The sequence below is a fragment of the Bos indicus x Bos taurus genome, chromosome 7 (assembly GCF_003369695.1).
Source record: "Bos indicus x Bos taurus breed Angus x Brahman F1 hybrid chromosome 7, Bos_hybrid_MaternalHap_v2.0, whole genome shotgun sequence".
Classification (NCBI taxonomy): Eukaryota; Metazoa; Chordata; class Mammalia; order Artiodactyla; family Bovidae; genus Bos; species Bos indicus x Bos taurus.
The window spans coordinates 106,466,043-106,479,282 of record NC_040082.1 but is presented as its reverse complement, the minus strand read 5'-3'; the positions used below and the strand labels follow the sequence as shown (position 1 = coordinate 106,479,282).

Sequence of the window (13,240 nt, the reverse complement as noted above, 5' to 3'; positions counted from 1 at the left end):
GTGGCATGCCATCCCCCAAGGGCCCTCCCCAGCCCACAGCTGTGTCCAGAGCCCGGCCTCCTCATGCTGCCTGAACAGCCTCTGCCCCAAATGCTTCATGGCTGCTCCCCACTGCACTCGTGGGCTGGTCCCGACTGGATGGTCTCTATTTAAGTTTTCCTTACAGTTCCTCCAGCACTCAATACAGAATAAGCCTGGCTGGTACCGGGTGCCCTGAATGGTGTGACAGCTGCCCAGATGGTGTTGGGCATTGGAGGGAGGGCTGGCTCACTGCGTGTTCTGTGGCCAGAACACAGACCGCTGGAATAGCTGGGACAGCTTGCCCAGGCCACCACCTCAGGCTGGCGGCCGTGTCCCCTCACCCTCAGTCCTCCCAGGGCTCAGAAGCCCCTGTCACCCGTTTGGGCCATAGTGATGGTGCCCAGGGTATTGCAGATTCTAGGCCAGGCTCTGGGAAAAACGAGAGCGAGGTCCTCCCTGCTCACAGCAGAGGTTCAGGAAACCCAGGGCATGTCCTGGCACCAGATTCAGTGCCTTCCTGAACACTTGCTCCGAGCCGCGCTGCTGTGCCTGCCCCAGGGACGGGGAGGGAGCGCCCATCATGCACGGAGTGTGGGGGGGGGCCTCGCCTCCGACACAGACAGTGTGGGGCATCGCTCACTGGTGTGTGCTGCCCACAGATGCAGCAGATGTACGACATGATCATGCAGCACAAGCGCGCGATGCAGGACATGCAGCTGCTGTGGGAGAAGGCACTGCAGCAGCACCAGCACGGCTACGACAGTGACGAGGAGGTGGACAGCGAGCTGGGCACCTGGGAGCACCAGCTGCGGCGCATGGAGATGGACAAGACTCGAGGTGGCCAAGGGGGAATCCCAGGGTGGCGGGGCGGAGTGCCGGGCGGAGGCCTGCCTTCAGGGCGCTGCGGGCTCGGGAAGCCCACTCAGCTGCCCAGGAGGTACTGGAGGCACCACGCTGGGATCTTGAGCCACCTGCCCAGCCTATAAGGCCTGGGGCAAGAGAGTTGGCCTTTTGTGCCTGTTTCTTCAGTGATAAATGCATGGTCCTCTGAGTGTTCCCTGGCGCTTGAACACAGTACCCAGGAGGGTGTGTGGGAGAGCAGGGGCTCATGTCAGGGTTTCAGCAGCTGCCTCATTCATTCCCCATGGCCCCAGACTCCGCCTGAGACTCATACTTGGACTTTGGGGCCACCACCGCTCCTTCCTCCTCTCACCTTTACCCCATCTCTGGGCAGAATGGGCGGAACAGCTGACGAAGATGGGCCGGGGCAAACACTTCATCGGAGACTTCCTGCCACCGGACGAGCTGGAGAAGTTCATGGAGACCTTCAAGGCCCTGAAGGTAACTGGGAAGAGCCTGGACTGCAGCCTCCTGCTGGGGCAGGCGCCTGCGGTGCCCTCGGGCGCCCTGGCTCACAGGGGAAGTCGAGCCCTCTTCCAGGAGCGGCGTCTGTTTGTGACAGAGGCCATCTGTGTAGGACGTTAGTGAACAGCAGCTCAGTTGCCGCTTTAGAAACGCTTCCCAGGGCTCTAGGGAAATTCTGCTTCCAGTGGAGCCAATTAAGTGCAGATTACAGACAAGGCATTTCTCAGGCAGACACCCCCATGTATTGGGCTCTCCAGAATGAAAACATTCCTCCCGTGCTGCCTTGGTGCTCAAGAGGAGAGAGCTGATGTAGAACATTCCACGTCGGCTTTTGAGGGTTTTTGTAAAACTGCCTGTAGCACATCAACTCATCAGTGAGGTGTTCACCTTATTGATCATGGCTTCTTTTTAGTGCTCTGTGTAACAAGTAGCTCTTGGAACGTGAGCTTTGTTTTCACTGATGAACTGTGGATCTTTCTCATGGTGGTCAAGGCCTGTGTGACCTGTCATCTTGCCCTCTTTGACTTGGCCGCCAGGGAACTCAGCACTGCTTCTGGCCCTGGGGACCCTGACAGGGGGCAGCTTGATCTTTTCTCAAAGAGTCTGACATGGTGGTGGGGAGACAGAGGGGCAGGTGGTCCCAGAGGCCATGGGGTAGAGTGGGGTTCCGGGCCAGAGCTGGGATTGGGGGTGGCTACAGCCCCGCTGGATGATGGCTGCCTCCTCCCCTGCAGGAAGGCCGTGAGCCTGACTACTCAGAGTACAAGGAGTTCAAGCTGACGATCGAGAACATCGGCTACCAGATGCTGATGAAGATGGGCTGGAAGGAGGGGGACGGCCTGGGCTCGGAGGGACAGGGCATCAAGAACCCCGTCAACAAGTGAGTGTGGCCTCCAGTGCTGGGGGTGGGGGGCAGAAGAAAAGCCCCACACAGAGACATAGGCCAGGGCTGTGGACTCTGGTGGTGGGACCAGGTTGGGCTCTCCATCTTCTCAGAGTGCCAGCTGTGTCCCAGACAGGTGTTGCCCGGCCCAGCATACCCCCCCATGGAGCTGCATTGGGTGGTGCTGCTGAGCCTGTCCGGGGCGAGTGAGGCCTCCCTGCCCCCAAGCTCAGGTCCCTCACCCCCTTTCCGCTGGCCCCATCCCGCTCCCTCCTCACCCCGCCCGTTGCCCCATTGCAGGGGCACCACCACGGTAGATGGCGCTGGCTTTGGCATTGACCGGCCAGCCGAGCTCTCCAAGGAAGATGACGAATACGAGGCTTTCCGCAAGAGGATGATGCTGGCCTACCGCTTCCGGCCCAACCCCCTGGTGCGTGTGTCCGCGTCCCCATCTTGTTTCTGCTGGGTCACCACAGTTCCTCCCCTGGAGGGGTGGTGGTGCTGGTAACAGGAGTGTCCCTCCTTCCGCAGTCCAGCCAGGCTGGCTCATCAGCAAACCCACCTCCACTTCTCCACCTGTGTTCAAGTCTGTCTCTCCTCCCCAAAGCTGCCCTCCCTCCTGGAGAATGTGAGCTCGCTCCTCCTGCTAAGTTCTGGATGGGAGGAACCGCTGTCTTCTGTTAGCATAATCCCCTCCCGTTTTATCTTTCTTGCTTCCCACAGAACAACCCCAGACGGCCTTACTACTGAGTATTCTGGAGAAATGCACAAGTGTACTTTCCAAAAGACTGACCATCCCTGGACTGTGGAATGTTCCAGCCTGCATTTCTGCCCGCCCTTCCCGTTGTTGCGAGTGTTGTGCTGTGTATTAAAACCCCAGAGCCTGCCTGCTGTGGCAGCCTGGTCTTGCCATCACCAGAAACCCCTCCTGTGCCTTAGCAGCAGGGCCACGGTGGACGGGGGGGACAGGATGCACCTGTGAAGGCTGCCCAGTGCCCACAGAATCCTGGAAAATCACACTTTGTGTGCTCGTGGGGACCCCATCAGCCTGGGTTGGAGTTGAGGAGAGGAACTTGGGAGGGGCGGCCAGCAGCTGAAGGAGATCTGGCTGCCCCTAGGCTGAGGGCATAAGGGACCTAGCCTGGCACTGCGCCACAGGGGGAGGCTCAGGAGGGCTCTCCAGGCAAGCCCAGTTCTCCCTCAGACCCGCAAGGCAGGTGGACCCAGGACACGCCCCTCACCTCTCGACAGGCAGCACTGACAGGGCCTCCCACCCACGCCGCATGCAGCAGACCTGGCGGGTGATGCTGTAGCCCAAGCCATCCCTGCTGCCCTGCATCCTCAGAGTAGGGTGGACATACAAGTCCCTAGGGCTCGTGCCTCTGGGAGACAGCTTCCCGGACAGATAGACTGGACTGCGACATCACACGCCTCCTGGAAGAGGAGAGGCTAGTGGGCAGCCCAGACCACAGTGTGTGCTGAGCTCACCCCATCTCCAGAGCCGGTGCCTCATGTTTGTGCAGAAATCACCTGGGGATCTTGAGTGAGCAACTTGGGCAAGGTCTCCAAAATCTGTGAGCCATTCTTGGAATATCAGGGCCTGCCTGGGCCACTGGGGGCCCCTACAGCTCACCCCCCTGCCCCATACAGTGGGTCCTGCTCAGCCACTGTGGGTTCAAGGGGTCTGAGGACTCGAGCTGGCATCAGGCTCCTGGGCCGGCCTGCAGTTCACACAGCCGTTCAGCAAACACTGCGCACTGACTGTGACCCAACTGGACAGGATCTGCGCCGGGCACCCACACTCTGCTGGGGCTGTGGCCATGAACCCCTAACGCCATCTGAGACTGATGAATGCTGTGAAGAGGAGCCGGGACCTGTGGTGGAGGTGGTCCGGGGAATGTCTCAGTGAGGGAGTCTGGGAGTCCCAGCAGCAGCTCCCTGGTTGGAGCAGCACTCACTACCTTGCCTCTCCTCCATGGATGCTGTTCCCGGGGCAAGGCAGGGGGGTGACATGCAGCCTGCCCTGGCAGCCAGAGTCCTGAGCAGAAGGGTGTAGTTCTGGGTGCCAGATTCCAGCCATGGGAACCTTGGGGCTTGGTCCCTGACACCTTGATCTCCAGGTCAGGGTCACCCCTCCATTTAATGTTCAGTGACCAAAAGGATCATCAGACTCAGACCATGGACTTCAGCCCCAGCCAGAGGGAGAGTTGGAAGAGGAGGCCTCCAAATGCCGGGTGGATGTGTAGACATCTCCCAGATACGGGGTGTAAGACCAGACCCCTGGACAGAGCTGCACCAGACCCCCGGCCCTCCAGGGGTAAAAGTGGGGCTGGAGTGACCGGGTGAGCTGCCTGGAGGACAGGACGCTGCAGCCTGCTTTAAGAGGTGGGGAAATAGGAGAGGGTCCATCTTGCAGACAGGAGAGGGGGTGTGTAGGGAAACCACTGGAGTTGAGAAAGGTCAAGAAAGGAGGCTGGAGATTCAGGTCAGCCCAGAGGAACCTGAACTTCGCATCAAGGGAAAGACTGACAGCCCCTGAGGAAGGAAGGTTTTGAGTCAGTTGCCAAAGATCATCGTGTCACCCAGGCTCAGAGAGGGGACCCAGCTGGCCCATGGAGATGGGGCCCTGGCTGGGCCAGGAGCAGGGAGTGGGGGATGTGTGGGTTAGAATTTTACCCCAGGGAATTCCCTGGTGGTCCAGTGGTTAAGATATGCACATTCACAGCTGGGCCCCAAGTTCAATCGCTGGTCAGGTAACTAAAGACTCAAAGCCCTAATGGTGCAGCTCCACCCCCCCCCCCCCAAAAAAAAAAGACTCTAGGTTTCCTTGGGACAAGAATCAAGTGGGCACTGCTTACCCTACTTCCTGCAGCCACAAGCACCACATGGGCAAGAATCCGAGGCTAGTTGGAGGGGTTGACTGACAGCTGCTTCCTAATTTTCCCTCCATCCTGCAACCCCTCCCTGGTCCAGCGACCAGGGAGGGGTTGCTTGCATTTGCCCCACGATGGAGCCCAGCCTCCTCCCGGCTGTCCAGAACTCTCCCAAGTCCACCCTACGTTGCTCTATGAACCTCCACCACCGCCCCAGCCCTAGTGTCTCCCTTCTGCTGCTCAGCCTAAAGCTTGAGGTATTCTTCCTGCCAGGAACAAACATCATCATCAAACTCCTCACCATCCTTAGCCGTCCCTTCGGACCCGGCTACATTAGCAGGTGTTCAGTATAGAGGAAGAAACAGTAGAGAATCACGGAGCCCTTCAAGGTGTCGCCAACCCTGGGCCCTGGCAATCTGCCTTGAGATGCCCTCCCCCGCCCCCTACCCCAGGGGCCCAGTCAAAACGTCACACCTGGACACGTGTTTAAATTTGTTTGAGGCCATCGCATGAAAACTGAAATCCCAGGGCACTGAAGAGAACTCTGCACCCAGGCGGGTAAGGTTCTCTTGTCAGTGCGCAGAAACGCAGAATCCGTAACCACTGGATCCTAGTGAAGTTGCTGGCCGAGGACCTCCAGGACGCAGAAATGGAAGCATCCTTGAAGAATTGGGTTTTGTGTTTTTTTTTTTTTTTTTTTTGAGGAATTGTGTTCTAATCAGCATTAATAGAAAGCGAAACCGGCTGGGCGGCAGGCATTGCCCTTGGGGACCGCCCCGAGTCCGGCGAGGCTATCAATGGAGGGGAGGGGCCACTGGGAGAGGGAGGGGCCTCGGAGGCTCCCCGGGAGCTCGTGGGGCAATCACAATGGTAGGGAGGGGTGGGGGGGACGACCTTTGCGCCAGGCGGGGCTGAGTCTGGCTGGGTCCCTGGCACCTTGGCGCCCAGAGGCACAGCCACGCAGGAACCGAGCCGGGGTCCCGGCGCCGCGGCTATGGACATCCCGCCGCTGGCGGGCAAGATCGCAGTTCTGTCGCTGGGCGCCCTACCGTTGTCCTTCGCGCTCAACTACGTCTCGCTGCTCTCGTAGTGCGTGCGGGAAGGGGCTGGGGAGGCGGCTTCTGGGGCGGCGGGGCCGGGTTGGGGTGTGAGGGTGCGAAGCGGGCGGGATGCGGATGCGCGGGCTCCCCTGAGCCCAGCGGCCCCGCGCCGCTGGCCCGGGGGAGAAGGGGGCTGGGTCAGGAGAACCTCTCGCTTCCAACCGGAAATACCCTTCCAGCCGGCTGGAGCAGTGTGGTGTAGCTGGGGGCGCTCCTAGGACGTTTGGGGCCTGGGGGAGGGACTTTGAGAAACAGAGCCCCCAACAAGGCAGGGTTTTGGAAGGTTTCTGGAGTTTTCCCAGGGATGTGCCCAGCACAGACTCCAAAGTCGCCAAGGGTCAAAGTATTGTCCCAGATAAGGCCCCAGTGACCCGGCTCTTGCCACACACAAGTTGTGCGGCGCTACCCCTACCAGGCAGTTCCTCCTTCGCCTGTCTGACACTTTCTTCTCTTCAGGGGCTGGCTGGCCCACCCTGTACACAGCCTCAGTTTTCCCTACATGCCAAGGGAGGTAGGGACCTCCCCTGTCCCTACCACCTAACCCCAGGCCTCAACCCTGTGGATCCAGCCACTGAATACCAGCCATCCACCAATCCCTCATACCCCCAAAACCAACACAGGCCGAAACAACAGGGTAGAGGGAATCTTGACTACGGAGTTGGCTCCTTGGGTGCAAATTCCTGGTTCCACCCTCCTGGAACCCAAGTGAGCCAGGTTGCCCCCGGGAGCCTCGGTTTCTTCGTTGTGTAATGAGCATAATCCTAGACTCATTCCATAGTTACAGTCAAGGATTATGAACTATGTGCCAAGACGCTGTTGTGGTCTCAGCTAATTACTATAATTGTCATTGTTGGCTGGATGGGGCAAGAATGGGGATCCTAAGGGGTCGGGGGAAGGTAGGGATCTGGAGAGAGTGTAAGGGGAGAATATGTGACCTTGGATATGTCTCCCACAGTATCTGGGCCTTGATTTGCCAAGTGTCGGGGGCTGCCCAGAGACCTGGCTTCTATTATCTCTGCAGGTGGTTGACGTGCCTTATCAGGTTGATAGGAACAAATCAGGGCAGGGTGGGGTGGGGTTGATGGAAACATTTGGACTTTATCTGGGAGGAGTCAGGAGCTTCAGACAATGAGGTGTACAGAGCTAAGCTCTAGAGATCCTTTGGTGGTTGTGAGCACTGGAACTGACCACAGAGGGTCTTGGAATTGTTGAATGAATAAGCAAGCTGACACACATCAGCAGGTGACCGGATAAATCACATAGTCAGAAGGGGCTGACAGAGATTCCCTCTGTACCTGGAAGAGGAGCAATGTAGATGGGCCATGAAGGATGAATAGGACTTTGCCAAGTGGAAAGACTTTTGGAAGGAATTAGGGGGTGGGGCATGAGGATGAGATGGTTGGATGGCATCACCGACTCAATGGACATGAGTTTGAGCAAGCTCTGGGAGTTGGTGACGGACAGGGAAGCCTGGTGTGCTGCAGTCCATGGGGTCGCAAACAGTCAGACATGACTGAGCAACTGAACTGAACTGAGGCGGTGGGTCAGAAACAGCTAGAGCAAGAGCCTGGTGCTGGGAAATGGGAGTTTCAGGGAATGGCTTTCCTTGATGGACAGGAGCTTCAGCCTGGTCACCTGGAGCTTCCTGGTGTCTGCTCTGCCCCAGGGTACAATAGGGTCTCAAACTGGGCCTGGCCTCCCTGACTTGGTTTTCCTCTCCACAGCCCCCTGGGGGTGGTGTTGATGAGCACCCTGATCCTGGGTCTGCTCTCCTTGGCAATATACAGCTTGTCCCGAAGTGACATCTATTATGACCCACTGTATGCTGGTGAGTTGGTGGGAGGGTCCTGGGGAAGAGAACTGTTTGGGCAAGGGCTTCCTGCATCAGACTGGCAGTCCTTGAAGGGCCTTCATCAGACTGGAGAACCTCAGAGAGACTGGAGACCCCCTGTTGATTGGGGAATCTCAGGGGGCCTCCGCCTTCTGACTTGGGGCTCCTGAGTGCCAGAACAGTGCCTTTCTCATCAACCTGTGGACACCTTTAAGTCAAGGACTGTGCCTGCCTATGAGGAAGGGTCGTGGGTCATGTGATTTGTGGGGTTGGGCCTGGGAGCAGCTTTGCACAGAGGCTTTGGGAAACAGTCCCCAGCAAGAGCTCTCAGGCCCCGCCCACACCTAATCTCTACCCCGCCCCCACACTGCCAATGCCCCGCCTGCTCTCCCGTAGTCTTCGCAGTCTTCGCCTTCACATCCGTGGTGGACCTCCTTATTGCTCTCCAGGAAGACGGCTACATGGCGGGTTTCATGGCGTTCTACACCAAGGAGGTATGTCGGGAGCGGTCTGGGATGCCCGCAGTCCTACTGCCTGTCTGAGCCCCACACCTGCCCCCGCAGGGTGAGCCATACCTGCGCACGGCACATGGAGTTTTCATCTGCTACTGGGATGGCATTGTTCACTACCTCCTCTACCTGGCCATGACTGGTGCCATCCGTAAAAGGTGCGCAAGGCGGGCCCTGGGAAGGAGGCGGAGTTCTTAGGTGGGAGGTCCCAGGCCAGGGTGAAGCCAGAAGTGTGTGTAGGGGAAATCAGGAAGTCCCCCTAGGGCTTAGACAGGGGTGGCTAGGAGAAGGAGTCAGGGAATGTCACAGGTGTCCCTGGTGGTCGAGTCTCTTCTGTTGTGTCACCCCGTACCTGGGCAGCCACTGCATCCTTGGACATAGGGTCTAACTGTTCATTCCCTCATTCAACTCCCTGTTGTCCCTTCTGTCTTGGGTGAAACTGAAGGGGTCCAGACCTGGGGAGCCCAGACTGCTCTCTGGACCCTGACCCTCTGAGACTGGGGGACAGGTATCTACCGGTTACTCCTCCATCTCCCACCCAGGAAGAGTTACCGGAACTTTGGACTCTACTGGCTGGGATCCTTTATCATGAGCATCCTAGTGTTCCTCCCAGGAAACATCCTTGGTAAGGACTTGGCTCTGCAGAATCCTGTCTCCCTGGGCTGGGTCACTGCCCGCCATCTGGAAGTCAGGCCCCATGGGGTCCTCCATACCTTTTCTGGTATCTGCGGAGGGCAGCCCCCCACCCCCACCAACTGCATGGCTCTCCATTCACAGTCTAAGTCTGCAGACTTTCCCCACATCTCTCCCATTTTCCTCTTGGAGGAATGGAAGCACATTCCACTTCTTCCCCAGCTAGTGGTCCCTGACCCCAGGGACTTAGCCCAGAATGCTCTTGACATGAGAAGGGAGTCTTAAAGTGGATCCAGAGGGCAGACTGACAGCTTTGTAGGTAGGTAGGTCTTGGGAGACAGAGCAGAGAAGGCAGCCAGGGATGTGGGGATGGCTGTGAAAGAGGACTATCCAGGGTGTTTCCAGGGGGAACGAAAAACAGCTGAAGTGTAGGAGCCGTGTCCTGAAGGTAAATTGGGGAAGGCCAGGCTGAGGAGCATGGTCACCATCCTAGAAGCATTGGGGAGTCAGAGGTGTTAGGGCTGAGCTAGGATGGCATTTGTGACTCAACAGCTTCCAGCCAGGGGCTTTGACATGGCCCTGCCAAAGGGTCCAGCCAGGCCTGGGAGATCCCCGCTTCGTGACACCCTGTCTCTCCTACCATGGCAGGCAAATACAGCTCAGAGATCAGGCCTACATTTTTCCTCACCATTCCTTTCTTGCTGGTCCCATGCTGGGCTGGCTTGAGGGTCTTCAACCAGACCCAGGTGCCAACCTGCTGCACTCCCAACATGGTGAGTCCCTTGCCCCCAGGTCAGCCTTGTCCCAAATGCCTGAATGTTCCCCATTTGGGTTGCTTCTCGCCAAAGACATTATCTCCTTGGAAAGATCTCCTTGGTGATTAGGGAAGAAGGGATGAGCCTTCACTGAGTACCTGTTGGATACCAGACTTCTCATGCTATCTCTCATGGGGCAGGTGGAGGAGGACCAAAGAAAGGGCCTTCTGCGGCGCCCAGTTGACCTGGCCCTCATCATCTACCTCATCTTTGCTGCATTCTTCACCCTCTTTCGGGGCCTGGTGAGTCTGCACTGGCCAGCCTACTTGCCTCCAGTCCCCTCCCCAGCCCATCCCTCCCTTCTTTAACTTCTTTATCCAGTGCAGAAAAACGCCACTGCTCTCCCACCTAATCATCCAGGGAAGTTTACTGAGTCTAATCTGAGTGTTCCATCACAAAGTCCCATTCCCTGTAGCCTTCTCCCCAGCTCAAGTATCTGTGGATTCTCAGAGAAGAAAACCAAGGCTGGGCCAGGCCAGAGCAGAGGGTGTGGACCCCTCCCAGGAGGGTGGGGAAATATCCCTATGGGAGGGATGTTTGAGGCTGTTGGTTTGTCTGCGGGCCCTAGGTGGTACTTGACTGCCCCATGGATGCCTGCTTTGTCTACATCTATCAGTATGAACCATACCTGAGAGACCCCGTGACCTATCCAAAGGTGCAGGTGAGAGGGCAGGTGGGAGGAGAGGGCCACGGTCCTGCTGTGGTTAGGGATCCACTGGGCCCCTTTGATGAAGGTGCCGAAAGAACACAAGTCAAAGTGGCTGAACCACAAATGGAATTTATTGTCCTACCAAAAAAGTACAGATGGGGTCTTCCGGTATGGCTGGATCCAGGAGCTCAAAGCTACTCTATCTGCAGGCTCTGCTTTCTTTGCATGTGCTCCACCCTCAGGTGGTGCCTTTGTGGTATGGCCGAGACAGCCTTGGGTATCTCCAGGCTTCCATTCTCCCTATTTAGCCACCTCAGAGGAGACTGAGCCCTTAATTTCTCAGTGCTTGAGTGTAAGTCTTCAGTAGGCTCTGATTGGCCAAGTTTAAGTCACATGCTCATAGCTGATTATTATGGCCAGGGGGGTGGGATGTTCTGATTGATCAGGCCAGGGTCACATGCTACCTATAGAGGAAGATGTGGGGGGCTCAGTGTATGAGAGTGGTGTAGGGGGGAAACCCAAGGGAAAGAAAGGAGTAATTTCCACAAAGGTGGGATATACAGTGAACCCCAATCTTGATAGAGTCTGAGGCTGGCCAGATCCTCCCTGGGGCCACCACCTGAGGGGCATCAGGAGACCTAACTGAGCAGCTACTCATTCCATCAGTTGTGTGCCCCTCAGATGCTGGTGAATATGTTCTATGTGCTGCCTTTCTATGGCCTGGCCATCTATGCCCTCATCTTTCCTGGATGCTCCTGGCTGCCTGACTGGGCCTTGGTATTTGCTGGAGCCATTGGCCAGGTGAGGTGGGGTGGGGTGGGGTATGTTGGGCCGGTGCTTAGGAAAGTCTCTGCTTGCTCATCAATTGCCTTTGTGCTCACCTCGGGTGATGCCAGGCCCTTGACAGGCTCCCAGGATTTCCTAGTGTTGGAAAGAAAAATGGGCCAGACACATATACCCCATCCCATGAAGTCAGAACTGAACAGAGTGGGTACAGAGGCTGAGAGGGATTCCAGAGGGGCAGAGTTCTTAAAAGAGGGGGCATGGGCTTTGATGTATGGCTATGAATTCTTTAGGCAGGGAAAAGCATTTCAGGAATGGGAACAGCACAAAGAAATGCACAGAGGGGGTCAGTGGTTTAGACAGCCATAACGTGGATAAAGGCAGCAGCAAGATAAATTGACAGCTAGATGCTAAGGGCTTTGAAATCTGGGCTTGGGAGCTTGTGCTGAGAACAATGGGGAGCCATAGAAGGTGTTTGAGCAGTGGAGGGTTCAGAGCTGGGGGCATGTTTCTGGGTTTCTGATGGGACGTGATAAAGGCTGGACCCTGGCCAGGGCAGTGGGATCAGGAGGACCTTGATTAGATGTATTATTATTTTATCTATTACAGGTAGAATTGAGAGGATTTGTGTCAAGGCTGCCTGGGGTGGGGAAGACCAAGAGGAGGGGCTAGACTCAGGTCAGAGAGATGGGGTGAAGGGTCCAGCAGACAGAACAAAGATGGTTCTGGTTAGGTAGCTGGGCAGAGGCTCACGGATAAATGGGTAAGAATAGACAGGACATGTGGGGCACAGGGATGTTTAGAGACAGAGGGATTGAAGAGGGGAGACAGGTAGGTCAGCAGGACCAGAGAGATAGGGATGAAGAACTTTGGGGTTCCCCATGGTGGGATGCTGGCGATGCTGGGACTTGTCCTCTGGTCTGTGACATCCATCCTCCCTTTCTGGCCGCCAGGCACAGTTCTCACACATGGGGGCCTCCATGCACCTGCGCACGCCCTTCACCTACCGTGTGCCTGAGGATGCCTGGGCCAGCTTCTTCGTGTGTAACCTACTGTATGCGCTGGGCCCCCACTTGCTGGCCTTCCGCTGCCTGTGGCGCCCTGCCTTCTTCCTACGCCCACCTCCTGGGCCCCCAGCCCACCATGAGAAGCAGCACTGAGGGGGCCATGGGACCCCCCCAAGACTCAGTTTACATGCCCAGCCAGCCCTGTCCTCGGAAGGGTGGGTTGGGCTTTTTTAGAGACAGGAGGTATGTTTCTGGGTGCCTTCAGTTCTGGCTTTGGTGATTTCAGGCCAGTGGGTGGGATGGGGTGCCCAAGGTCCAGGTGTTCCAGCAGAGAGGGCCACAGGCATGCTCAGCTGTCACCTCACCCAAACTCCACATAGGCACCTTCCCTATCCATTATCTCCCTCAATGGATCATTTTAGTAAAAGTCCTTTTGATGCATAAAACGTTGCTCTGAGTGTTTCATGGGGCAAGGGACCCTCTTCTCAGAACCCACCAGGGCCCACTCATCACTGCCAGCTTAACTCACAGGAGCTAAGGTGGTAGCCAAGAGAACTTGGCCTCTGGTTGGTGTGCACAGCCCCATCTTCCAGATGGGGAAAAACAAGGCTCCGAGAGGACCAGAGACCCATCTGAGGTCACAGTCAGGAGAGAAGAGTCCAAACTCTAAGCTCCACCAAGAAATTACAATAACTAACAGCGTGACACACTTATTAATCACCTACCGTATACCAGGCCAATAGCCAACCTCACACGCTACATGCTGGATCT

General features: G+C 56.9%; 2 protein-coding genes across 4 annotated transcripts in view; both read left to right on the top strand.

Annotated features, from left to right (window-relative positions):
- Positions 1 to 3,191, top strand: part of SUGP1 (SURP and G-patch domain containing 1) — a 32,481-nt gene extending 29,290 nt beyond the window's left edge. Inside the window, exons 10-14 of one of the 2 annotated variants that reach the window (XM_027548396.1) lie at positions 681 to 858; positions 1,256 to 1,362; positions 2,121 to 2,266; positions 2,570 to 2,699; positions 2,993 to 3,191. In XM_027548396.1, coding sequence (XP_027404197.1) covers positions 681 to 858; positions 1,256 to 1,362; positions 2,121 to 2,266; positions 2,570 to 2,699; positions 2,993 to 3,019 — 588 coding nt within the window. In that variant the 3' untranslated portion in view covers positions 3,020 to 3,191. The remainder of the gene's footprint in view (positions 1 to 680; positions 859 to 1,255; positions 1,363 to 2,120; positions 2,267 to 2,569; positions 2,700 to 2,992) is intronic. The other variant, XM_027548395.1, reaches the window with a different exon arrangement.
- Positions 3,192 to 6,031: 2,840 nt separating this feature from the next.
- Positions 6,032 to 12,915, top strand: TM6SF2 (transmembrane 6 superfamily member 2). 2 transcript variants are annotated; one of them, XM_027548391.1, is made up of 10 exons: positions 6,032 to 6,231; positions 7,967 to 8,070; positions 8,470 to 8,567; positions 8,637 to 8,740; positions 9,125 to 9,207; positions 9,864 to 9,988; positions 10,171 to 10,272; positions 10,599 to 10,691; positions 11,361 to 11,480; positions 12,416 to 12,915. In XM_027548391.1, exons 1-10 carry the CDS (start codon positions 6,137 to 6,139, stop codon positions 12,620 to 12,622), a joined length of 1,131 nt encoding a protein of 376 aa, XP_027404192.1. In that variant the 5' UTR covers positions 6,032 to 6,136; the 3' UTR covers positions 12,623 to 12,915. The 2 variants fall into 2 exon arrangements, with proteins under 2 accessions (XP_027404192.1, XP_027404193.1); XM_027548392.1 differs by lacking the exon at positions 10,599 to 10,691.
- Positions 12,916 to 13,240: the final 325 nt, after the last annotated feature.

Coding starts and splice junctions, on each gene's coding strand:
- TM6SF2 (XM_027548391.1), top strand. CDS start 6,137: ATGGACATCCCGCCGCTGGCGGGCAAGATCGCAGTTCTGTCGCTGGGC. Junction 8,568..8,636: donor TGGCGTTCTACACCAAGGAG/GTATGTCGGGAG, acceptor CTGCCCCCGCAG/GGTGAGCCATACCTGCGCAC. Junction 8,741..9,124: donor ACTGGTGCCATCCGTAAAAG/GTGCGCAAGGCG, acceptor TCTCCCACCCAG/GAAGAGTTACCGGAACTTTG.